This window comes from Pholis gunnellus (genome assembly GCF_910591455.1).
Source record: "Pholis gunnellus genome assembly, chromosome: 7".
Lineage (NCBI taxonomy): Eukaryota > Metazoa > Chordata > Actinopteri > Perciformes > Pholidae > Pholis > Pholis gunnellus.
Window position 1 is genome coordinate 5,029,214 of NC_136533.1, and position 24,875 is coordinate 5,054,088.

The 24,875-nt window shown below is 43.7% G+C and overlaps 1 protein-coding gene across 1 annotated transcript in view; it reads left to right on the forward strand.

Moving 5' to 3' along the window:
- The window catches only part of LOC306698651 (unconventional myosin-IXAb-like), a 126,364-nt gene that overhangs the window by 94,029 nt on the left and 7,460 nt on the right, over positions 1 to 24,875 (forward strand). Inside the window, exons 12-40 of the mRNA XM_079163067.1 lie at positions 743 to 864; positions 2,555 to 2,696; positions 5,083 to 5,278; positions 6,631 to 6,750; positions 8,727 to 8,802; positions 9,198 to 9,341; positions 9,901 to 9,940; positions 10,068 to 10,190; positions 11,035 to 11,115; positions 11,217 to 11,327; positions 11,793 to 11,915; positions 12,017 to 12,166; positions 13,459 to 13,760; positions 14,544 to 15,698; positions 16,095 to 16,179; positions 16,687 to 16,887; positions 17,899 to 17,996; positions 18,320 to 18,423; positions 18,612 to 18,832; positions 19,146 to 19,262; positions 19,682 to 19,870; positions 20,030 to 20,077; positions 20,176 to 20,287; positions 21,772 to 21,833; positions 22,548 to 22,740; positions 23,066 to 23,194; positions 23,336 to 23,441; positions 23,729 to 23,860; positions 24,083 to 24,206. Coding sequence (XP_079019193.1) covers positions 743 to 864; positions 2,555 to 2,696; positions 5,083 to 5,278; positions 6,631 to 6,750; positions 8,727 to 8,802; positions 9,198 to 9,341; positions 9,901 to 9,940; positions 10,068 to 10,190; positions 11,035 to 11,115; positions 11,217 to 11,327; positions 11,793 to 11,915; positions 12,017 to 12,166; positions 13,459 to 13,760; positions 14,544 to 15,698; positions 16,095 to 16,179; positions 16,687 to 16,887; positions 17,899 to 17,996; positions 18,320 to 18,423; positions 18,612 to 18,832; positions 19,146 to 19,262; positions 19,682 to 19,870; positions 20,030 to 20,077; positions 20,176 to 20,287; positions 21,772 to 21,833; positions 22,548 to 22,740; positions 23,066 to 23,194; positions 23,336 to 23,441; positions 23,729 to 23,860; positions 24,083 to 24,206 — 4,806 coding nt within the window. The remainder of the gene's footprint in view (positions 1 to 742; positions 865 to 2,554; positions 2,697 to 5,082; positions 5,279 to 6,630; positions 6,751 to 8,726; positions 8,803 to 9,197; positions 9,342 to 9,900; positions 9,941 to 10,067; positions 10,191 to 11,034; positions 11,116 to 11,216; positions 11,328 to 11,792; positions 11,916 to 12,016; positions 12,167 to 13,458; positions 13,761 to 14,543; positions 15,699 to 16,094; positions 16,180 to 16,686; positions 16,888 to 17,898; positions 17,997 to 18,319; positions 18,424 to 18,611; positions 18,833 to 19,145; positions 19,263 to 19,681; positions 19,871 to 20,029; positions 20,078 to 20,175; positions 20,288 to 21,771; positions 21,834 to 22,547; positions 22,741 to 23,065; positions 23,195 to 23,335; positions 23,442 to 23,728; positions 23,861 to 24,082; positions 24,207 to 24,875) is intronic.

Here is a 24,875-nt window from a genome sequence, read left to right on the forward strand (position 1 = left end):
GGTTTCATACCACAGAGAGTATGCACAAGTCGGGTACCTGTTAGTCAAGTTGAGAGCAGGTCTGTCACCTGATAGTTGTTGAAAACTACATAAAGCCACCATGAGGAACAGTTATTTTGTGTCGATTTTGGCGGTCCCTGCGGACAAAAGTGGTAATGTTTCTGAGCACCAGAGTCCCTTTACAAAACTTCTCCTCTTACTGCAGCAGGGTCTGACAGTTAGCCCCGCTCAGTCCTGGTTCTGGTTTCCCTGTGCCTCCTTTCGCTCCAGCGGGCCCAGCAACACGGCCTGGGTCTCCAGCAGCGTGGTGTCGGGAGTTGGCTCACAGCAGGGACCGGCGGAGCAGCGAGGCAAAGCTCTGCTCCTGGCAGGAGGCCCTGCTGGAGTCTGAGCTGGACTCTGGTGAACCTGCATGATTTCGTTGGTCTTTGCCAGATTTCGACCTGGTGGCACCGATGTCAAGCGTTATACAAACGGCCAATCTTCTCGCTGGCGGTCTCGTTTACTGACGTAGGTCACATAGGGACGTCCGTGGTACATTGAGACTGAAGTTCCTCAGCCTAACTTTAACATGCGTGAGGAATGACCCTGTCTTCTGACGATGTCATGAAAATGTCCCCGAAAAAAAGACACTGAACCCTCAGATTGTTCCTTTTTCTCTGTAACAGCTTTCCCAGAACATATTTGCCTTTAAAGTATCTACCAACCCAAAGTATTCCTTCCTCTGTGTTTCCCTCTGCAGGAGGAGTACAGGGCCGAGGGCATCATCTGGCACAACATCGAGTACATCGACAACAGCGGCTGCCTCAACCTCATCAGCAAGAAACCCACAGCGCTGTTCCACCTGCTGGACGAGGAGTGCAAGTACGTCACCTGCTGAATAAAGAGTTCATACTTTAGGAAGCAGCGCTTCGCCGAATAACTATAAATGAAAATTCTGTACTTCTTGTTGGAGATAGATAGATAAAGATAAAAGCTGAAAATCTGTGATTCTTCTCTTTAACTAATGGTTGTAGATGTATGCATGGTCCCCAGATGATGAACTCCAGTGTTTTTAGTGACCCCCTGACCTTTGCCCTAGCTCCACTATCAGGACATCATTTACACAGCTAGTACTATAAATATACATGGTTATTGTTGGCGTATGTGGGGCATCAATTAGAAGGCAAAGTAACGTTTGTAAAGGATTAAGTCTTTTCCCCTGTGTAGGTGTCCAAAGCCTCACTGACTTATTCATAATTTACATACTTAGCTTGCCTGAACGTTGTGGAGGGCAAAACACATTTCATTGTTGCATGCTTTGTCGATATCGCTCTGCACAAGCACCTTCAGCGTCAAACTGGTGAATCAAAGAGACAAACTCGTCCTCGTTAGCTTGATTGGTACCAATGTTAGCGCTAACACCAGGGCTGAACCAAAGCATGAAGACGTGCTCATTCCTCCTCCAGCATCTCTCCATCACGTTTTTTCCTCCTGCAGGTCAGCACTCTGCCTCTGCATCTCTCCCCATCATAAATCAAACCCAGAGCTCTGCCTCCCCCCCACCACACCCTACCCTCGCATAAAAACACATCAGGCGGTACCCACACAGCCATATTTATCTGTGTTAGCTGTCATCTTACTTGCCACTTAGCATAGCTGGTTTATCTGGATCTAATAACGCTTGGAATGGACCAAATAGTGTGTATATGTTTGTGTGTATAAATATGTACTGTATATGTGGAGAGGGGTGGGGGGGGTGGGACCACTTTTGGAGAATTAGGGTCAAAGGGGGATCTCTGAAGGAAAGAAATGAGGGAGAGAAAGGATCTCTCCTGGGGTTTCATGCTGTCACAGGAAGGAGCTTCATGCTAAATGATTACACAGTAAGAAAGAAAGACGCTTAGAAATCTCATCATTCACAGTTAGTGGTTAGCTCGCGGGGCTTCGGGGCCTCTGGAGAAGTGGATTAGGTTTCTGCGGGACAGGGGGGCGAGTGTGGGGGTCCATTTCTACAGTAACAGCATCAAGCCTTAAGCCCCCTGCGGATATACTGCAGCCAGCAGTCAGTTTCAGAGGTGCCAGGGAGGAGAGGTTTAGATGATGTGAAACATCCCGTTGAGGTATGTTGAGGTTAGAGGTAAATGAGTAAAATGTGCGTGAAGCAGATGTAAAAACACCAAAGATGAATGTCTAAGCAGAGGTGCTGCAACTTTGGTTAAATTTGAGCCATTGGCATTACGTTTGTGGCATGTTTTTAATCCCTGAGGGTTATTGGAAGTGAGTTACATATGTTGTGTTCTTTCTTTAAACTTTGAGAAATGCAGGGTGCAATCATCCGCTGCCACAGTGGCGCTGCTTTGTTGTCCAAAGTAGATGAAAATACGAATTGGAATAGTTGGTTGTTTATGCTATTTAGCTTCCCCTGCTACAAAATAAGTGCCAAAGAGTTTCCCAAAGAAAAAATGTTTTGGTGCTTTAAGTTTAAAGTCAGAAATGTTTTAATTTTAGAGTCTTGACTTTAAAATTTCAGTGTTTTGAACCTGCGTCTGATTAAAACCGCTGTTTCCTGTAGTTTCCCCCAGGCCTCCAATCAGACCTTGCTGGACAAGTTCAAGCGACAGCATGAAGGAAACAGCTACATCGAGTTCCCCGCTGTCATGGAGCCCGCCTTCATCATCACACACTACGCTGGTAAAGTCAAGTACGGAGTCAAGGTGAGATGCTCCTGTGTGTCAGTATATGTGACAATGTACACAAGTTAAGTGTGTTTGTATTGTTTGCACACCAGCTAATCGTACCATTAGCATCCTGCAGTATTGTGGGATAATCCTTTTTATTTTTGTTTTATTAACCCAAATCTAAAATGAACTCTTTGAGTTTTTTTGCTGGTGCAAAGCTTCACACGTAACTCTGGTCCGTTTGCACCAAGCGGGTTTTGAGTGTTTACTCAATTCACAGTTTTATGACACATGAGAACAACTCCATTTCATTTGAATAAGCAAATCAAGGCTCTCTAAAATGTGAGTCGCTGTTCTTTCAAGTTATGTCAGACTTTATTCAAACTGAAGATTAAGACGTCTTTTAAAGACAGGGCTCCATCAGGGATTTGTGGTTACATCGAGATACATGTTGACATCTATTTGCCAACAGAGGCAAACCACAATCTGGATCGACGCTTATTCAGTTGTTTTTTCAGGAGGTTTGAACACTGAAGACATAACGCAAAGGCCAAAACTACAGCGGCTGGAATCAGATTTGCAAACTTGTTTTTGAGGTTTTACAGCTGAGCTCCGGATGTCCTGATTGTATCAACTGTTGCCTGATTTTTATCTTCCTTTGGTCGACTTAATAAAGAACAATTTTCATTACAACTAGCTGCAAATATATGAAGATAGAATGTTTTTATTGTGGATTCGAGCCAAGCGGTTGCTCGATAACCTTGTACTTCTGTGGGTGTCGAACCTGCCGTGTAGGTGTGTCACACGTCCGTATGTTAAACAAAGTCTGATCACAACAAGCTTTCATTATCTAACAGTGAGGAGACCTATACATGCAGTATGGCCCCTTCAACAGCAGTGAAGCTGGCGCGGTGCGTGTTGTAAATCAGGATTTGATCTTTTCCTAGTTCCTTAAATGTACATTAAACAGAACTCTTCTGTCCGTGTGGTTAAAGTCTAAAATCCAAGCGATGAAGGAAGCTTCTCCTCGCTTCACGTAAACCTTCACGGATCTCTGCAGCCGACCTACTTGTTGTTCTGTCGACCCATTTCTTCAGCTTAACCAAATTCTCCGTTCGCTTCCCAGCTGCGTTTTGATAAGAAGCACATGTGCTGGAATGGGGCGAGCGTATTGTTGTTTGACTGTTTAATGTAAATCCATAACAGTTGGTTATCGTGGAGGTGGAAAGGTATCCAATGTCCACTGAGAGCCAAGGAGTTGTTTGGTGTGAATTGTGTAGCGAGAGCCACGGTCGCTGGCTCGCTAGTGAGCGCACAGCTGAGTCGAATCATCCGGAGAGAGAATGCGTTGAAGGGTTTATAGTTCATAGCTCTGTTATCGTAGCGCAGCTTCAGTCAAAATGCTTAATTGTATGCAGACACACGAGGCCGAAGAAGAGAGGGCGCTTAACTTTGTGCGCTTAAGCAAGTGTTTCTGCGCCTCATATTTAAAATCCGGGTCAAGTAAAATCTGGGATTCGTTTCCAAACAGATTATACATGTTAGAAAAGAGTCGCTGAAAACATGTGGAAACGTCTTTCACTATTTTGTGCGTGATTTCTTTCTTTTTTTTTAAATCATCCAAATTTGTCTGGGTGGTTGATAACACATTTTTCTGTGGTGGGACAAACACCGGTCTCCTGGGTGAAAGTCCTGTGTTTGTCTCACACGTTCATCCACCCCGTCCTCGTCCCTACGCTGACTTTCTCGCTCTTTACTCTACGTCACCTGACTTCAGGAGTACGCTCTCATGACAGGCTGAACGCAAAAGATGTGCAGTGATGACACACAAAATGATTTCAGGATTTGGCGAGTTATTCATTCACCATTTGGTGATACCTGGCTGGCCTACCAGCACCTCTAAAGTTCACTAATCAACCACGTGATATCTTGTTGCTCCAAACAAAAGTGAAAAAACCATCAAGTTGCGTATTTACTCACTTACTTTTCTTGTCTCCCACCCCACTTCAACTTTTTACATTTTAGTTTTTGTACAGATTCAACAAACAAGATGTGACTTGTAATTTCTGAGCTTTAGAGGTGCTGTTGTTACAGGGCCGGGCTAGCTGTCCCCCCCCCCCCCCCCCCTTCTTTCGGTCTTTATGCTAAGCTAAGCTACCCGCTAGCCTTCATATCTAACAGATGTGAGAGTGGTGTAGATCTTTGAAACATTCGCACGTAACGTCCTGAACAAGGCAACATGTTCTGCTTGAGTTTATGATTTTTAATTTCTCTATTTTGATATTGTGAAACTGCTCAAACATCAACAACAGGATAAAGAAGCATACAGTTTATTGTTGTCTGTGTATAATTATGATAACCTCTGTCCCCAGAGGAATAACTAACGCTTGGCTGGATGCACATGTGCCTTTCCTTCATCCAGGACTTCAGGGAGAAGAACACTGACCACATGCGTCCCGACATCGTGGCCTTGCTCAAGAGCAGCAAGAACGCCTTCATTTGCAGCCTGATGGGAATCGACCCAGTGGCGACCTTCCGCTGGGCCGTGCTGCGGGCCTACTTCAGAGCCCTGGTGGCTTTCAGGGAGGCCGGCCGCAGACACACCCACAAAAAAACTGGTGAGGAAACGTCTTTTAAGTCCCAATATAGTAAAGAAGGAGGCAGCAGCTTGAAGGTTAGAAGCCCTGAAAACCTGTTCTCTCAATCAGGATCCTACATGAACACACTTTGGTCTCAAGTTTGAATAGTTTGGGTTATTTTACATGTTTTCTTTTTTAATCTCAGTGGTCAAAATGTGATGACAATCAAATCTGTTTTATTTTATGTCACAAAGAAATGTGTAAGATTTGAAGCCGAGTTTCTATTGGCTTCAAATCTACACAAGAAAAAAATACAGTCAAACAAAATCACTAAACACCAAACTAACATTCTGTAGAGTCCAATATGAAGTGACATCACTTTACATTAGTAAAAAAAGATGTAAAGAAAAAAAAAAATGTTGTTTGTGGTTAAACGTTCATTTGTTTAAGTGAACGGACAACAATTTTCATAAGCAAATGTTGTTCATGCAATTTACAAAGCAAAAAAATCCCAATATCTGTTACTTGTACCTTCTCAAATGTGAGGGTTTGATTTGTTTCTCTGTTTTATATCATTCTAAGTGAAATATATTTTGGTTTTTAAGAATAATTAGGATCTGCAATGGGCATTTTGACTGCTTTTTGGCATTTCATAGTCCAAACTTTCAATCAATCACAGTAATAATCCAAATGATAAATCCAAAATGAAAATATACATAAGGCGCAGCCCTAATTGTGGTATTATTTTGAATAATAAAACCTCAGTTTGAACCCAAAATACCTACTCCTGCACTCAAAAGTAGTTATTTTACCTCCCAACAACCGTGTGCTCAGTATAATGTTTCCACATGACTGTTTGTGTACGAAGAGATGATCTTAACTTCATCGCTCAACACACACACACGTGTACTGAACTGTGAATCTGCACCGGGAGGAAAGCTGTTCTCATACTGAGACGTCCAAACTCCGGTTTTAACGCAGCCAAGAACAACAGGGTGTGTTTGAAGAGGGAGGAGGTTCAACTTCTGCTGTTGATGATGAAGGAGGAGGAAGAAAAAAGGTGTTGATCTTCTTCTGCAGTGTTTGTTTTCACAAACTGGGAGGAGCGATGCAGTGCAGTGTTTGAAAATGACCCCACTGACTTATCTCAGGAGGGTTTGTGTCTTTGTTCTCTCTCTCTAATTCTTATCTTCCTTTTGTTTTTGCTGCTTTTCTTCTCCCGTTTGCTGATCCACCTTCTTACCCTACTTCCCTTTTCATCTCCTCTTTTTTATTCATATTTTTTCATTTCGTTTCTTGTCTTTTTTTATTTAACATATAAAACATACATATATATATATATATATAATTCTCTTCTTCTCTTCCGTTTGCTCTCCATCTCTCTGTTTTAGGGAACGATGCAGCAGTTCCCTGTGCTGTTGTCAAAACGGTCGACAGCTTCAGTTTCCTTCATCACCCGGTTCACCAGAGGAGCCTCGAGATCCTTCAAAGATGCAAAGACGAGAAGTACAGTAAGTAACTCGAAAAATACCGCGAGACCCTCTGCCGTTTTGTATCGAATCATGAAGGTCTTCTGGTTTCCCGCTGCAGCAAACGGGGTCCGCCTGACAGAAATACACTTATAAAGCTGATCTCAATCCAAAAAAACTATAAATATTTGAAGTTATTTGTGTTTTCTTTCTCTCCTTCAAATTTGTTGGGAAGGTTTTGTGTTTACGGGTGTCAGTAAAGACTCCTTTGAGTTAGGAGCCACCTTAAGAAGTCTTCTGAGGAAGTGGTTTCCTTTTCGTCAGGATACATTTTTATATGCATTAAACTGGACTTTGAATTATTTCTTTTGTACAATAATGATATTTTAGAGTGAAACTCAACCTTGATCTGGTTGAAGCAGTATTCGAAAGGTGCTCTCTGTTAATGGGGTTCATGATGGGATGGATTCCTGTCGATAAAGGTTCGTTGAATTGAGGTGAGCTGAAGTTCTCCTAAAAATCAATCAGAAGCTGTTCACTAAGCTCGACCCATGAAATACATTCATTCCAGGCTGTATTGAAGAAGTCGTTGGTGGTGAAATTGAGAACTATGGATCGCTGATGATTTCCAGCCTCCGTGAGCTGCTTTTATTACAGCTGTTAATAAGATATTGGAAATCAGAAATGATCTGAGTCATTCTGAGCTCTGGTCCGATTGGCTCACCTAACAGCGGAGACTTATTCCCACGCACGAGTGACCAGACGAATGAACCGGTCCCATGTGAACCGGCAGCGTTCGGGTTTTCTGGTCGTCCTTTTCCCCAAATTTAGCTTCAGATGTGAACGTTTTTTATTCTACACGTGGGGCGGAGTGTGTATTGTGTGCCTGAACCTCCAAGTGTCACATGTCCTCATGTTGTAAAGCAGCACTTTGTTTTCATGCACATAACTCCAGTGGGGTTTCACTGAAATTGATTCCCTTGGAAATTCCCCAAAGAGTTTCCCCCACTAAAGGGAAACTCCACTGATTTTACACATCAGCATCAGTGACTTGTACCACTCAGCCTGTTGTTTGATGTCTTTTGTTGTTGAGAAATATTAAAATAACCCTGTTGATGTCCTCAAGGGTTAACTTGCCTTGGGTTGGGAGACTATGAATGGAAATCCTGTGTTGTATAAGATGGATAGGATAAGACACTCACGTTGCATTATGGGAAATGGAGGATACAGCATTTCTTGACTCATCGTAGAGACCACAAGTTCTCCACCTCTGTCGCATCAATTTAAACCATTCTTTTCTTTAAATCTGGATAATCGGTCATTTTTGTCATCTTTGGACAGAGCCAGGCTAGCTGTTTCGTGTGTGTGTGTGTGTGTGTGTGTGTGTGTGTGTGTGTGTGTGTGTGTGTGTGTGTGTGTGTGTGTGTGTGTGTGTGTGTGTGTGTGTGTGTGTGTGTGTGTGTGTGTGTGTGCTGTTTGACCACAGTTTTGTGAAATAAGTCATTGCATAGTAAAATCAGTGGGTTTAAACTTTTACAAGAGAAAACCCCAAATGTAAACTGGAAACACCCAGCTCATTAGCTGCTTGTTTTCATATGTAATGTCTCCATCGGTATTACTGTACATTTCCCACTGCCAGCTCCACCGAAACACACACACACACACACACACACACACACACACACACACACCCCAAACGCCTGGGGCCGACTGGGGAAAAGTAAAGCCAGTCTAAGACAAGAGCAAGATGAAGCTTTAGTATAGTGGGTGAAAGTAGGCAGATCGTGCAGATAGAGAGAGATAAGGAGAGGGTCGTACAATCCTACTTTCAGCTCATTTAAAGTTTGTCTGTAGTCAGAAGGCCAAGCAGGTTCTTTCAACATACGCTAGCCTATCTTTTCCTGTGTTCTGTTTTCAGTCCATGTGGTCGGAGATAAAGATGTCAATAAATAAAACATGGCTTTTTCTCACATGTGTCCTCCTCTCCCCTCCCCCTCTCCTGTCCTCCTGCCGTCCAGGTATCACTAGGAAGAATCCGCGGACGCCTCTGTCAGATCTTCAAGGCACCAACACCCTGAATGAGAAGGCCAGCTGGTGAGTGCGACCCAAATACAAGTCAGAGTCAGGTCGGCCTCGAGGGGTTTCAAACTATACGCACAGTGTACGACACACACCATCTTTTGACCTTCGGATGAGGAAGAATTTAACCCCAAAAACACATCTTAACAGAGTAAAAGTGATGATGATAATGATAAGTATTATTATTATTGTTATAAATGAAAAAAAATAAAACAGCAGAAATAAAAATAATGGATAAAAATACACAGCAAGAACAAATAAGAAGTACCAGATAAAATACATAAGAAAAAACTGAAGTTTAAAATGGCAATGAACAGTATTTCTGATGTCAACATTATCTCAAATTGCTCTTCACTCCCTTTCAACCCCCCCCCCCCCCCCCCCCCCCTCCCCCTCCCCGCCTCTTGCAGGGATGGCTACGGTGTCGGCTGCAACGGTCGCAGCTCCAGGTCCGGCCGTCTGTCCTCGACAGGAAGTCCCGCCCTGGAGGAAGACGGGATCTTCCTCAACTCGACCAGCAGCAAGCTCCTGGAGAGAGCGCAGGGCATCCTCCTGTGAGTGACACAGAGACTCACTCCAGACTTTTGATTTCTTCTTCCTATTTAGAAACTATCGACTCCAATCTGTTGGTCTAAGCTGATGGATTTAAAACACCACTCAGCTGTAGGCTCTAATCAATCGTACTGATATCCTCGATATGTGCAAGGAATTAGTTTCAACATGTGTACCTTGTCGTACTTTCAGCAGGTTTTATTTCCCTCTGTTAGCTGGTGGATGAGTTTTCAGGGACAATCCAGGAGGACCTAGGGAAAGAATGCTACCCATTTGCATTATGGGTAGTGTAGTAGCCAGGGTATTCAGAGGATGAAACATATATGGGTATATCTGGTTCCACGGTATTAATTATTTTAAAATAATATAATATATAATAGATTTTAAATTATTATTTTCAAAGTATCTGTACTCATGAACCCAACTTGATGAATGTACATACTCTTATAATAATACGATAATACTCTTTTAAATGGTATTATCGTACCTTGAATCCTTATTTTAAATATTTTTGATATTAATAATAATATTGATTATTATAATAATATTTCTCACCTGTAGGAGGAACAAGAACGTCAAAACCAAGCCGAGCCTTCCCAAGGTAAGACACAAACACGACACAGCATGACAGCATCGTGAGAAGCGCATATCAGACATCCGTTGGTGCATCACGTGTCAGCTTGCAGACACAGCTTCATGTCTTTTTTTTTTTTTTTTTGTGAACGCAGCACTTGTTGGACGTAAAGTCTCTGCGTTACCTGAGCAGCGTGACGCTTCACGACCGCATCACCAAGTCTCTGCTCCACCTGCACAAGAAGAAGAAGCCGCCCAGCATCAGCGCCCAGTTCCAGGTCAGTGCTTCCGTCGCCCCCTAATGGAGGATCTGTGAATTACAAAAACATTAGTGACTCAGCAGCAGCTGCACTCTGAAGTGATTACAGGTGTAAACGAATATATATGCTTAAACATTTCAAAGTAAAAGATGTTATCAACGCTACGCCACTTATACAAATAATACATATTTAATTAAGACATACATCAAGATATGAGATGTTTACACACATTATTATCAACTGTACTGAAATGGCTAAGAAATGTATCTTGAATCATAAATGCAGTCAAACTGTTATAGAACTAGAGCTGTATTGTTTTATAATACAAAAGGGGAATTTGTTTCAGTGATGGAAGACGTACTGTGATATTTTACTGATGTGAAAGTAGCAATGACACAGTGTGAAAATACTAAAAGTAAATTAAACATTTCAGAATAGAATATATATATATATATATATATTATATGATTTTATCATAAATGTTGATCTATTATGTCTAAATCACTTTAATGTTGCAGCTGGTAAAAGTGTCGCTAATCTCACTACTTTATATTCTGCTTAGTAGTTTCATATATATATATATATATATCATATTTTATTTATTGATCATATTTTTTACTAATAATCTTAACCTGTAACGTAACAACTAAATCTATCAAGTACCTGTTGGTGAATTATAAAGTCCAATATTTCCCTCTGAAATGTAGTAAAAGTACAACGTAGCAGAAAATGGAAACTCTCAAGTAAAGTAGAAATACCTGAAATAAATAATGTAAATGTACTGAGTTACTTTCCACCGCTGCATTTAAAGAGGCTGTGATGTCCCTGATGTGTGTGTGTGTGTGTGTGTTTGTGTGTGCAGGCGTCCCTCAATAAGCTGATGGAGACTCTCGATCAGTCTGAGCCGTACTTTGTCAAATGTATTCGCTCCAACGCAGACAAGGTAATGTCTTCTTGAGAGGAGTCATTGCTTAAACCTTTTCTCTGAGTGAATGACTGCTGATTTGCGTTTGTTTACTTTCTGTTTCTCTCCGTGTCCATCAGCTGCCGCTGCGTTTCAACGACAGCCTGGTGCTCAGACAGCTCAGATACACCGGTATGCTGGAAACCGTCCGGATCCGACAATCCGGCTACAGCATCAAGTACACCTTCCAGGTAATCCTCTCCCGCTGCCGTCTAACAGCAGATCTATTAGTCGATGCCATGTTAGTGTCACATGTTTAATCCCATGTTTTAATGGTCATTATACTGTCTCTTATCTTTTCTCCTTTTTGTAGCTGTATGTTTTAAGTGTAATCCTTCTGTACTTTTCTTCGTGTCAGTGTGTGTAGCAGTACACTGCGAGCCATTAAAAACACTGAGTCAAATTCTAACAAAGTCAATAAACCTGATTCTGATTCTAATCCTACTTTTTATTGCTGCAGAAATATGGCTGAATATAGAGCTTCACAGTTATTACTCTATCAGAGAAACTGTCATTTTTTATTTGAAATTGAAGAGCTGATTTTCTTAATAAATGAGATGTTTATTAATATTCTCTATTTCTCGGAGGGGAACTAAGAATTACCTGATATTGTCAAGCTCCTTGTATCTAATAACCCGCTTTACACCACGCTGCAGGACTTTGTGCGTCACTTTCATGTGCTGCTGCCTCAAGGCACGAGCCCCACCAAGTCAGGCATCAGGGAGTTCTTCAGACGGATCCACCTGCCGCCTGCCGGGTATCAAGTGGGCAACACGATGGTACGGTTTCTGGAAAACCAGTTCATCTTCGTTTGTACCATTTTACTCTGTTGTTGGACTGCAGCGCCACGTTTGTTTAAAAATGTTCCCGTGTGCTGCAGGTGTTCCTGCGGGAGGCGGAGCGCCAGCGTCTACAGACCCTCCTCCACCAGGAGGTCCTGCGGCGGATCGTCACGCTGCAGCGCCGCTTCAGGGCCGTCCTGGAGAGGAAGCACTTTGTTGACATGAGGCGAGCCGCCTTTGTCATCCAGGTGAGACGTTGTGGTGGAGAGGAGAGGCTCAACAAGTCCGCATCCCCGTTCCTGCTGTCTCGTTCATGCAGTTAAAAATAGTATTACAAATTCTGATTCGCTATAAAATGACCGCTGTAAGTGCAGCATGAATAGATTCAACTATCCAGTACAGGCAAGGTTCTTCCATTTGAGGAAAAGTCCAGTTCAGTATGTATTTGTTCTCTTGGGTGATTTCCATTCTAAAATGAGCTTTCTACCATTTGAAACATGTTAGAACATACTGGAACATGACATCTTAGTAAAACACATGTTAAACGCTAACTTATAATCAAAATCCACCAGCTGTGGTTTAACTTCTCACCGTGCTGCAATAAAGTTATGTTTTTAGTGGTTGAAAAGTACGCATTTACTATTGTTTGGCTTCGTATTTTTCTGAATATGAGCCATATATACCCCTGTTACAGACGCACTGTTATCTCTCTGAGGAGAGAAAGAGAGAGAGAGACCGAGGGAGGGAGAGAATGAAAGAAAGCAAACAGTGAAAGGATTGACGGAGGAAGAAAACACTGCATTCAGGCCTTCACATCTGTATGTTTTTTCTGGAAGAGTCCTCAGAGGGGAACTGTCCAAAGAAAGTCAGTGGGAAAGAAAACTAACCCAGTCGCAGGAGCCAATGAGAGACAGATAACATTTAGTAAAACATATATACTCTAAACTGCTGTTTGAGTCTTAATAATTGTTGTTTCAAGACTGAAATTTCAAATACACTGTGCTGAAGATGGGAAAGTTTGTCCGAAATTGAGACATTTATTCAGTAGCTTGCTGATAAAGTTTCTGTTTGCACGCGGTAAGAATACAATCTGACATTTAATGCATTTCTTAATAACAAGAAAATGAAGTTATTCCTGTGTCTGATCAGGTGTTTCATCACATACTGCAGCATACCATGAAAAACTAAAATATTAAATTCCACAAACTTCCTTTACTTATTTGGGTCTTACCCGAAGTAGCTTTCAAGGCAGCACAGCAGGAAGGGTCAGAAGGGAGGATTAAAACCTTTTTACTTATAAAAAATATATATATATATATTTATTTACTGCCCAGAATCTTCAAGGAGATCAAACCTAAAACAGGAACTCAACTAAGAGGCATGTTTTTGGAAACATCTTTCATTGAAGAAAAGCAAGATTGATTGTAAATCCACAAATTACTCCATATTCAGATGTGAAAACTAGATATTTGTCTGCTGTACCTGCAGCCTGTATTTCCATCTACTTTTAATAACAATAACATTCTCTCTCTTCCTGCAGCGATGGTGGCGGTGCTGCCTCCTCAGACAGTCCTCCGTGGACTCGGCCGACGAGGAGGAGGCGGCGGTGTGTCTGCAGGCGGCCTGGAGGAGCTACAGGGAGCGCAGGAGGTTCCTGCAGCGGCGGGACTCTGCCGTCGTCATCCAGAGGAGCTGGAGGAGTCGCTGCCGACGCAGGTGTGCGGCGGCCGTGGCGGTTCAGGCGGCGTGGAGAGGGTTCAGGGAGAGGAGCCGCTACTGTCGGACGTACAGGACTGTGACGCAGCTGCAGGCGATGGCCAGGGGACACCTGGCTCGACTCAGGTGAGTGGAAGTTATCTGACAGCAGCTACAGTTGATACATTCATATCAGGTGGGTCGCTGGAGATTTCATTAGGGAATTTCTTCCGTAATCTTTTATTTAACATTGATATCTGCAGGACATCGCTGAGCCACATGAGGGAGCCTGACTTGTTCTGATAGTTGTAGCCGATTTATAACATTGAAAGGCTGGAGTGCATTCAGTTTGTTAAACAATAATACAAAATTCTAGTTGTAGTTTTGAATGTAGAAATAATGTTTTTTTTTAAACTTAAAGGGACTCTGGTGCATAATCGGCAGCTCATGTTCTACTCTCTGAGCGTTACTCGTTGTTTTGTCTCGTAAAAGAAAATGCGGTAATCAGCATCTTGTTGCTGCAGGAAACATTTAGTTTAAAGAGAGGGGATTTTAAAAGCAGCTATAATCAATGTTTTTATATTAACAATAGATCGCATGTCTACTTGTGTGTGGAAGGAGTCGCTCGTAGTGATGAACCCACAGAGACTTCATCACCTGACTCTGCAGTTCATCTCAGTTCTGTTGAGCTCAGCGGTTTTTGTTTTCCCTCCAACTTTACAGTTTTGGTAGAAACAAATACATCAGTGTTGTGTTCACAGTTGTTTCCCCCAAGTGGCCAAAAAAATCAGTTATTGCAGGTATATGTTGAAGTCTGTAGAAATCAAAAATGGCGTGTATATGTTTTCAGCAAAATTATGGTTGGTGTGTTTATAATATTCTGTTCAGTCGTTAATTACCCTTTCTTATTATTATATATATGTCTTTTAGGTTCAGGGAGGTGAAGGAGCAGCGTGAAAGACAACAGAGTCCACCAGCAGAGACGGATGCAGGAACCACGGAGGACCTCGCCTCCTCAGGACAGGAAGCTTATGTCCAGGATGTCTCAGTCGAACTGACCGAAGACTCTAAGTCTGCTCCGTTAGATCCGGGAGAGACAGAAAAAGAAGAGGACTCGGAGCGAAGCAGGAGCACAGACGAGCCGAGCCACAAGAACCGGTCCAAACGAGAGAGCAGGCGGATGAGAGAGCTGGAGCAGGCCCAGTTCAGCCTGGAGCTCCTCAAGGTCCGAACCACCAGCTTCCAAGAAGACTCGGCCACAGACGACGGCACCTGTCAGCCGGTAGACCCTCACAGACATTCACCTCGGGGATCTCCGGCGAGCCACGGTAGTTGTGAACTACTCGGTGTGGAAGACATGGACACCGAAGGCTCTGGAGGTTTCGGTTCCAAGCCGACTGCCCCTCAAGAACAACCCCAAATGCTGGACGTCCAACTGAGAGAATCGAACTTCAGTGAGAAGCCTGCAATGGAGCCGCCGAACAAGGCGGAGGGTCCGAGGGCAACGTTTTATATCGCCTCGGACCAAAGTCCAGTTCATGAACCAGCGTTGAAGTCCCACAGAGAGAGACAAGAGTCCACGTCTCGTAGGCCAGTAGTGGTGTTGATCAGCATGCAGAAGGAGAGCCCTGTGGAGGAGGGGGAGCTGCTGACGGCCCAAACCCTAGAAGGAGCTCCTGAAGCGGGAGCAGCGTCACCCGGTTCCCAGATGACCCACGTTGCGGGCTCGGAGGTAGCATCAGAGGTGGAACAGCCTCACGGGATTGCCATCAAGCCGGAGAGTGATGCATCCGGGGTGGATCCGTCCTTAACCGCCCACGTATCAAGTCCAGAATCGGGGCTTTGCTCCTCAGAGGTGGACATCCAGATCGTCCTGGAGCCGAAGTCCGACGTTCCCGCTGTCCGCCCCAGTCAGCAGGAGAGGAAGGCGGTCCGGCCCCAAAAGGAGGCTCCCAGTCCGGTGCTGGACACAAAACCACCGAAGGCTCAGAAGAAGAGCTCGGGCCAGACTGTGATTGTGAACATGGTGGAGAAACCCCCCAACACTGTGGTCTCCCCACCCAGACGCAAGCTGCCCTTCTCCAAGTAAGTGGACCCGTTAAATGACTGAAGGTCAGGGTTCATTGTTTGCAAAGAGTCAAATCTGCTTTTAGAACATCTCAAAATACACCAAACCCATACCATTACAGCAGATAACTTTTATAAGTAAATATTGGCTCAGACAATCCAGGAAAAGAGCATTATATGTATGTGAATGTGATATTTTGTAAAGATTATAAGCCCTTAACCTGATTATAGCAGCTTTGCTTTAGGCTGGTGACCATTCATTTTCAAAAAGTGTAATGTTTTAACATATTTTAACATGTTTTTATTCGTGCAAACTTCCCCTCCTACATTTCTGTAAAAAAGTAGAGTTTAAAAAAAAGAAAAGTAGATTTTGTCTTTTTCTAAAACGTTGAATGTCTGTTTTTTGTGTTGCAGGTCAGATAAGGATTTGGTGAACCAGGAAAGATCTCTCGCCATGTTCAGAGATGACTCTAAACCTGTCGGATCCAGAAACAGAGAGGTAGGACAAACCCCCCCCCCCCACACACACACACACACACACACACACACACACACACACACACACAACCTGCTCCCTCACACATCACATGCGCATCGTTTGATTCGTCTACAGTGGTCTGTTGATGTGCGCAAACTAATCTTGATGTGATTTTATGTTGAGAGTAAATTTCTCATTATAAAACAAAAGAAAATGTATATTAACAACTCTTGATATTTACTGTATATAAATATTGAAACGTCAGCATCAGATTCACTTTAATTGGCCATGTATGCTCAAGGACTTTGACTGAAAAATGACCTGGTGTGTGTTATCATACCTGGCCAATAAAGCTGATACTAATCCTGAACGTGTTTCACTGTAGTTATCATGTATTCACATCTGTATACACAGATTTATTTGTAGGGAATCTGTAGCTACTTTTTGTAATTTCTGATAAGAATTTACAATAAAGATGTGTTAGCGGTCTTGTACACACCTGATGTTCCTGTGGTTACCTGGAAGCAGGTGGGCCGCCCCGGCCCCAAAAAGAAAGCGCGAATGTCCCGGACGCGCTCCGACTTCCTCACCCGCTGTAACTCCGAGGGGGCGACCCAGTCGGACGACGACGACGAATACTACATCCCCGCCCACTCCCACACGCTGCCCCCCTCCCCGTCTCCCCCAAACGCCCACCCCGAGGCCGACTGTGACAGCGACTCCGAGATGGTAAAGCACCGGACCTCCGGATGTCCCTTGACCTCCAAGCGATCGGCTGTCTCCTGTCCACTCGGGGCGCCCTCCCTCCTCCTCCGCCGCCACCTTCCTCTCAGGTGGAGCTGGCCGAGCGGCAAGGGGAGGAGCCTCTAACACTGCTAACCTTCACTTCCGTCGTTCTGTTCACTGCTGTTTGACTCCCGAGCTGCAGTCCGTCGTTTCTCCACCTCACTCAAACAGCCCGTCACCGTGGCCTGTCTGTAGTCAGTGGCCATTCTGTAGTCAGTGGCCATTCTGTAGTCAGTGGCCATTCTGTAGTCAGTGGTCTGTCTGTAGTCAGTGGTCTGTCTGTAGTCAGTGGCCTGTCTGTAGTCAGTGACATGTCTGTAGTCAGTGACATGTCTGTAGTCAGTGACATGTCTGTAGTCAGTGGTCTGTCTGTAGTCAGTGACATGTCTGTAGTCAGTGGCCTGTCTGTAGTCAGTGACATGTCTGTAGTCAGTGGCCTGTCTGTAGTCAGTGACCTGTCGGCAGTCAGTGACATGTCTGTAGTCAGACTTTACCATCTGTAGACAACACACAGAAGATCTTCCTCCACTCATACGAAAGCACGACGTTGCGCCTCGTGTTGCTCTGCACGCCGTCTGCTGCATGCTGGAGTCGTTCAAACCTCGAGCAGAGTGACTTCTCACTAACCACGTCGTTTTCTACGCATGAGCTCCGTTTCCCTCTCAGTATCTCAACATCAGCGTTATCCTCTGTGATGCTGCTGATTTCACTCACTCAGCAGATTCATGATACCAGTGCATTTAGTAGAATCACCAGAACCAGAAGAAGAAGTAATTTACCTCAATATGTTCAAAGTATATTGACATATTACTACATAACATGATGTTTCTGTCCATAAGGCACAAATATAGAGGAACCAACCTGTCTCCAAAAAGCAACCTGGACCAGTCTTCATAACTTAGCTGAAATATATGTGTCTGTTTTCTCACCCAGTTGTCGTTCTCTGCTCTCCAGCCATCTCACAAAGACCAGAAGAAGATCCACAAGACCATGTCGTCCGGGGACCTGGGCAAGGTGGAGGTCCTCAGGAAGACCTCCAGTCAGGATGGAAGGTGAGAGCACCAAGAGACTCTCTAATCACATAAATATCCTCCTCATAGCGTCACATTTCACATTTGTGGCGGCTGTGGCTCAGAGATAGAGCGCGTCGTCCTCTAATTCAGAAGGTCGGCTTTCGGATCCCCCGGCTCCTCCGAAGTATCTCTGAGCAAGATACTGAACCGCAAATTGCCCCCCCGAAGGCTGTGCCATCGGTGTGTGCATGTGAACGTTAGCATCAGCCTTTTTTCGGTTCTGTAGCAAAAGAAAACACATTCAAGAGGTTAATATTTGTTTGTCTGGGGAAACAGTATTTTACTTGTGTCGTGTGATTCAGCAGGATGAGAGGGAGGATAAGATTCTGGAGTAAGACGAAGCACGGAGAGAAAAAGCTGTCGAGAGAGAAGCAGGCCAGCGGGAGCGAAGCCGCAGAGACACATGGTAAAAAAATCAAAAATAAATCCAATCTGCAGTCATTACAGTATACTATAAAATATTATTTAAAAATGTAAAATAAGTTTTATGAAGATTTCCTGGTAACCTAAGCATCTTGATAAAGCAGTTATTTGTTAGTAATCCACCTTCTCTCTACCTGCCTCCACCTCCTTTCGTCTCCATCCTCCCTGAAGGCCCTTCTTCTCCTCCTCGCAGTCCAGATTTGGAGGCAGCTCCGTCCCGGGGGGTCCGGGACAGTAAGGAGAACAAGGAGCCGTCTCCTAAGATGAAGAGGCGTCGCAGTGTGAAGATCAGCAGCATCGCTCTGGAACCGGGCCAGTGGCAAAACGACGCCCTGCACATCCTCAGCTCGGCCCACGACTACCGCACCATGAACGACTTCCTCATGAAGAAGGTGAGCGGATACTTCGGGTTTAATGCGTCTACGTTTTTAAAAAACATCTGTCTGTGAAGTTTCCAGCGCCACCCCACTGGGGTCAATGTGATTTTGTTTGTTGATTTTGCAGCGTTGATAAAGTCATCTTGTAAAATTGAACAGCAACATCTTACTTCAGAGACAACGTCGCTGTTAACGTGGATAACACACAGACCGTCGGTTAGCACAGGGCCCACGTTATCCCAGTAAATGGTTGCTGACTCTTTTTTCAGCTTGTTTTATTCACGTTTCATGAGTTGAGCTGTTAACTTATAAGCATCTGTCCCTCCAGATCTCCGACCTGGAGTCTGAGGACGGTAAGAAGGACACCATGGTGGACGTCGTCTTCAAGAAAGCGCTGAGGGAGTTCAGGATCAACATCTTCAACTCTTACTCCACCGCCCTGGCGGTGAGTCCTCGCTGCTCTTTGTGTATCTGAAGCACCTACAACCCCACAAACTGTAAAATAAGACAACTCAGTCTGTTTTTTGTGGGCTCCTTAGATCAGAAAACGTGTTTCAACAAGCCATTTTTTGGGAGGTGGGCTTAAAAGGACAGAGGGTGAATACGGGTTTATTCAGACAGACAGTGTGCGATGAAATAAAGTGTTTTTTGAGCATTGTAGAAAGTCAAAACACCGGAAAAAGAAGCATGATGTGATTGGTTGGGATGTACTGAAGATGAGGCAACGCGCCCATCCTTGCATCTAAGTGGATTAAAATGAACTGTAAAAAACAAAAATATTCTATAGAACCCTGAGTAGTAAATGTTTACTTGAAACACAAAGTCACTGATGATTCTGAACATTTCCTTCTCCCACGCCACCAGATGGATGACGGGAAGAGCATCCGTTACAAGGATCTCTACGCGCTGTTCGAGCACATCCTGGAGAAGACCATGCGCCTGGAGCAGAGGGACTGGTGCGAGTCGCCGGTGAAGGTGTGGGTCAACACCTTCAAGGTCTTCCTGGACGAGTTCATGACGGAGTACAAGCCCATGGAGGGAACGATCGGCAGGGTAAGAGAGTTAAAGTTGTTTTACTTACTTAACTACCCGTTGCATTAAAAAAATAATGCCTATAGTTATCAATTCTTTGTTCAGCACTCGCAAGAAAATGTAAAAAGGCTGTTCAGTGTGAAATGCTGTGATTCGTTCAACACATTCGTCTCTTTCCAGGCTCCTAAACGAGAACGCAAGAAGTCGAGGAAGAAGGAAACTGACATTGTGAGTTTTTAATGGTGCACTGACGTCTAAGTGTTTGGATTAAAATACAATTGATTGATTGAGCTGAGCTGACCGGTGTCTCTGCTGCCCACCTGCAGGTGGAAGAACACAACGGCCACATCTTCAAGTCCACACAGTACAGTATCCCCACCTACTGCGAGTACTGCTCCTCCCTCATCTGGATGATGGACCGAGCCTGCGTCTGCAAACGTGAGGACTGGACACGGAAACACACACACACACACTTAAATATATAAATAGACACTTAAATCTTTGTCATTGTCAAATTGCAAAAAGACAATTGAGGTGCTCGTGGAACTGTTGGATAATGTATCCGCGACCTGCATAGGGTGTTCTGACGCCTCTGTTCCTCAATATAATGGAAGAATAATTGTACATTTATGTGTAAACATGTAAAAAAGTCCTGTACACAAGGTTAGAACCTGCGCTATTTTGACCACGTCTGCTAAAAGTCACCTCAAAAGTAGATCAAATTCAGTTTACCCTGTCTACACTAAAAACATACAGGTAGTACCTGAAAGTCTTCCCCCTGGCAGGAGTTTTCAGTGACCTAAAACGCTGTGTGGTTTGTGGACGAAATGCCAAACCGATAGTAAAAGCTACATTTTTAAAATACCTCTGTACGTGTGGATTAGTCCTTAACCGGCCTAGAGCTGCGAACAGGTTTTGCAACTGTCATCCTGCATCATCCGCCGGAGCTAAAACAAAATAAACAATGTTTTTTTCCGTTGAGAGACAGCAGGTCTTACTGCACTTCACTGCACCCTGCATGTTTATTGAACTTCTCTCTTCTGTGGTGACACTAAAAGCTGACGAATAAATAATGGATCATGCATCCTTGATATCAACCTACTAGACCTTAGACTTCATAAATATTGACAAAGAAGAAAGAACAGAACAGAAAAGCGCAGTACAGTACTTTAGATTAGTAGACAGTGATAGTGAAAGTCATGGAATATCTGTTTCTCCTTAGTGTAACACGTTGTAGGAGTTACAAACTCGAATGCATTAGATGAGTGTGAAGCTTCAACATTAACAAACCTGGAAGGAGATTTATGTCACGGAGTACACACCAAATTAACGGTTAATAAGTATTTGCTTTATTTTTACTTTTTACAAAACATGTATTTGCCTTTTGTTTTGCATCATATGTATTCACCATAAAGGCAGGCTGTGAATATCTGCAAGTCTGCCCAATGCCACGCACACACACACACACACACACACACACACACATAGAGATAAATACACTAGCAGCAGTTCTTAATGTTCTCCTAACTCACTTACTCTCAGGGTCTGACGCCATGTGTGTGGTTTTTATTTCCACCCACACAGCACATTACACCCCCTCCTACTCTTTTCACCCACACACACACACACACACACACACACGACACACACACACACACACACACACACACACACACTTTCCCTGCCTCCCTGAGTGTTGGAAAAAATCGATTAAACGTCATAAATTCATCTTCTATCTAGTTTCAAGCTCCATCTGCACTTTCAGTGAGCAGCAGACATCACATCTAAACTCTCTGACGCCTCTGCGTTTACCGTCTTGAGACTTAGAGGTTGAGACTGACTGACTGACTGACTGACTGCAGCTGTTGTTGCAGTTGCGCGGAGGTTTTAGAAGTCTGATTGTGTCGGTCTGTTTTCTGCAGTGTGTCGCTACGCCTGCCACAGGAAGTGCTGCTCCAAGATGACCACCAAGTGCAGTAAAAAGGTAGGAGGACACTTTATTTATTTATCTGAAAGTGTCTGATTTCAGGATGCTGAAATATCACAGCGGTGCTAAAATGCACAAAGATAACACTGGATACGGATATCATAGCACATCAGTTTAATCACTAATGGCAACAATTATTCATTGATTTACTGTGTCATCCAACAAAGTAATAGAATATAGTATGCCGGCCACGTTTTTGGCAACATTTTCCGAATGCTTCTGTTGTGAGTATTTGTACTGTACGTAAAAACTCTCTGTGAGCTCGCTGAGCGGGAATCGTGGTGAAAAAGGACCATAATTGCTGCTTTTTTTTTAACAAAAGCTTTGTCAACTAATGAAAGACTTTCTTCTTTTGCTTGGTTTGATATTCAGCCTTTATGCCTTTGAGGTAAAAGCATTCATTTGAACCGTTTACTCTGAAGAGTTTCAGTTGCAAACTCTGCCGTGGACTTTTTCTGAAAGCGACACTATGTCTCTTTTTAAAATACGAAGTAAAACAATCTTCCTTTAATTAAAATGAAGTTCAATTTATGACGAATAAAACAAACTCTTGCTCCGGTACTGGCTGACTTGATCTGGTGTGACCACCAGCTTATGGTGGCTAATGTTGGCATATTTAAGCATATTGTCGGCCTGAGTCACACACAGCAGGCTCACTTTCATGTGACGTGTTTCTGTGTCTGTGTCTGCGTTTGTACTTTTGTACACAAGTACGATCCGGAGCTGTCGTCGCGGCAGTACGGTGTGGAGTTGTCCCGTCTGACCAGCGAGGAGCGAACGGTTCCTCAGCTGGTGGAGAAGCTCATCAACTACATCGAGATGCACGGCCTCTACACGGAGGGCATCTACAGGAAGTCGGGCTCCACCAATAAGATCAAAGAGCTCCGTTTGGGGCTGGACACAGGTGAGACTGACACGAAAATACATGGAAAAATAGGAATATTTCATATCTGTGTTTTCATGTAGTGAAATGTGTGCTTCTGTTGTGAAAACTATGTTAGCTCAAGTGATAATATGATGAAAGTTTAATGTAAGAGCTTCTTCTACGACTCACCTACTGCTACTACGTCTAAGACTACTACTTCTACAACTACTACGATTCAACTACCCCTTCTGCTACTTCTCCTTCTACTACTACTACTACTGTTACTACTACTACTAGGTCTTCTCCTACTACGTCTAAATAAACGTCAAAAGGAGAAAGATGAAAGTTAAATTGTCTGTTCTAGATGTGAGCATAGTGAACCTGGATGACTACAACATCCACGTCATTGCCAGCGTTCTCAAACAGTGGCTCCGTGACCTGCCCAGCCCTCTCATGACCTTTGAACTGTACGAGGAGTTCCTCAGGGCCATGGGTAAGCTCATAATCAGCCCCGCCAGTGACTCTGTGTCCTCCAGCCGGGAGTCAGTTTCTGAAGGTGGAGTGTAACTTGGTCTGAGGGTGTGTGTGTGTGTGTGTGTGTGTGTGTGTGTGTGTGTGTTTGTTTTCTCTTCAGGTCAGCCAGACAGGCGGGAGGTGATCCGAGGGGTGTACTCGGTGATTGACCAGCTCAGCAGGACACACCTCAGCACGCTAGAGCGCCTCATCTTCCATCTGGTCAGGTGAGTGATGAGATAAGAAGCAACATCAGTAGTTCAGCTTCAGGCAGGACAGTCTGCGTTTAAATAACTGAGGTTTTGAAATGAGATCTGATCATTTCTTTGCCTGTAAGAAAAGTGTCTGAGTGGCGTTTTCAGATTCTCTTTGTTTTTGTTTTTCTCACTGCTTATGAAACACACTGCATTAGCGGTCTCGATCACATGCCGTCCTGTCTGTTGTGTTTGCTGGGAAATGGTTGTCACGCTCTGTAACATCAGGATTAACCGGATTATACTGTGATGTGTTTCAGGATCGCCCTGCAGGAGGAGACTAACAGGATGTCAGCCAACGCCCTCGCCATCGTGTTCGCTCCCTGCATCCTTCGCTGCCCCGACACCATCGACCCGCTGCAGAGCGTCCAAGACATCAGCAAGACCACAGCGTACGTCCTCAACTCTCCTCTGTAGTCTCCTAAATTCACCAAATAGGGCTTGTAAACAAAATAACTTAATAATAATAATAATTTCCTTTCTATTTTATGGAAAGGTTTAAGTATATTGTTTTTACCTTTAGTCATTTCCGAATATCTAGTGCGACCCAATCCTCTGTTCTACTTGTGTTCTATTTGTGTTCTACTCTAAATGGATCTCTTCCCCTGCTGTAGGTGTGTGGAGCTGATCATCAACGAGCAGATGAGCAAGTACAAAGCTCGTCTGAAGGACATCAACAGTCTGGAGTTCGCAGAGAGCAAAGCCAAGAGCAGGCTGACCCACATCAGGAAGTCCATGGTAAGATCAGATGATCAGCCCTCTCTAGGCTTCTACACCAAGTCACATCATTCTCAAGATGTTAGTGTGATTAATCCTTATTGCGCGGCATTGACGTGGATGTGTTTCCTCTCACTCATCATTTAAATGGTGACACACGGTGATTCAGCGGGCATGTTCTTTCACGCGGCCATGGCAGCAGTTCATACATACATCTTTCATCAACTGCTTTTGCTGGGTTTTTCTTTAACACAAGCAGAAAGCTGACCAAATAAAAACACTCAAAACACACTCAATGTGGATAAACCATGAAAATATAACAGGTTGCAAACAAAAGATAAAGTTGTTGTAACATCATGTTAAAATCTCTCCATTATTAAGGCATGCTCCTTCTAACTGACTTCACAGTCACATCAGAATTTAAAAAGGAGCTTGCAGAATTATTTTTCTTTTATTAATAAAAATAAAACATGTACAAAACAAAAAGGACAGAGTGCTAAGAGTGAAAAGATTAGAAAAAGATTAGCCCCACTTGCTAATTGTTAGCATAATGTTGCTCATATTGGTCATTTAAAGAATGGAAAATAAGACAACTGATCTGAATCTGAACTGAACTGAACTAGAATTATGAAAAAGAAAAGCAAAACCTTCCATTGTAGCTGTTCGGAAAAATAGCAGAAGCAGTGACTC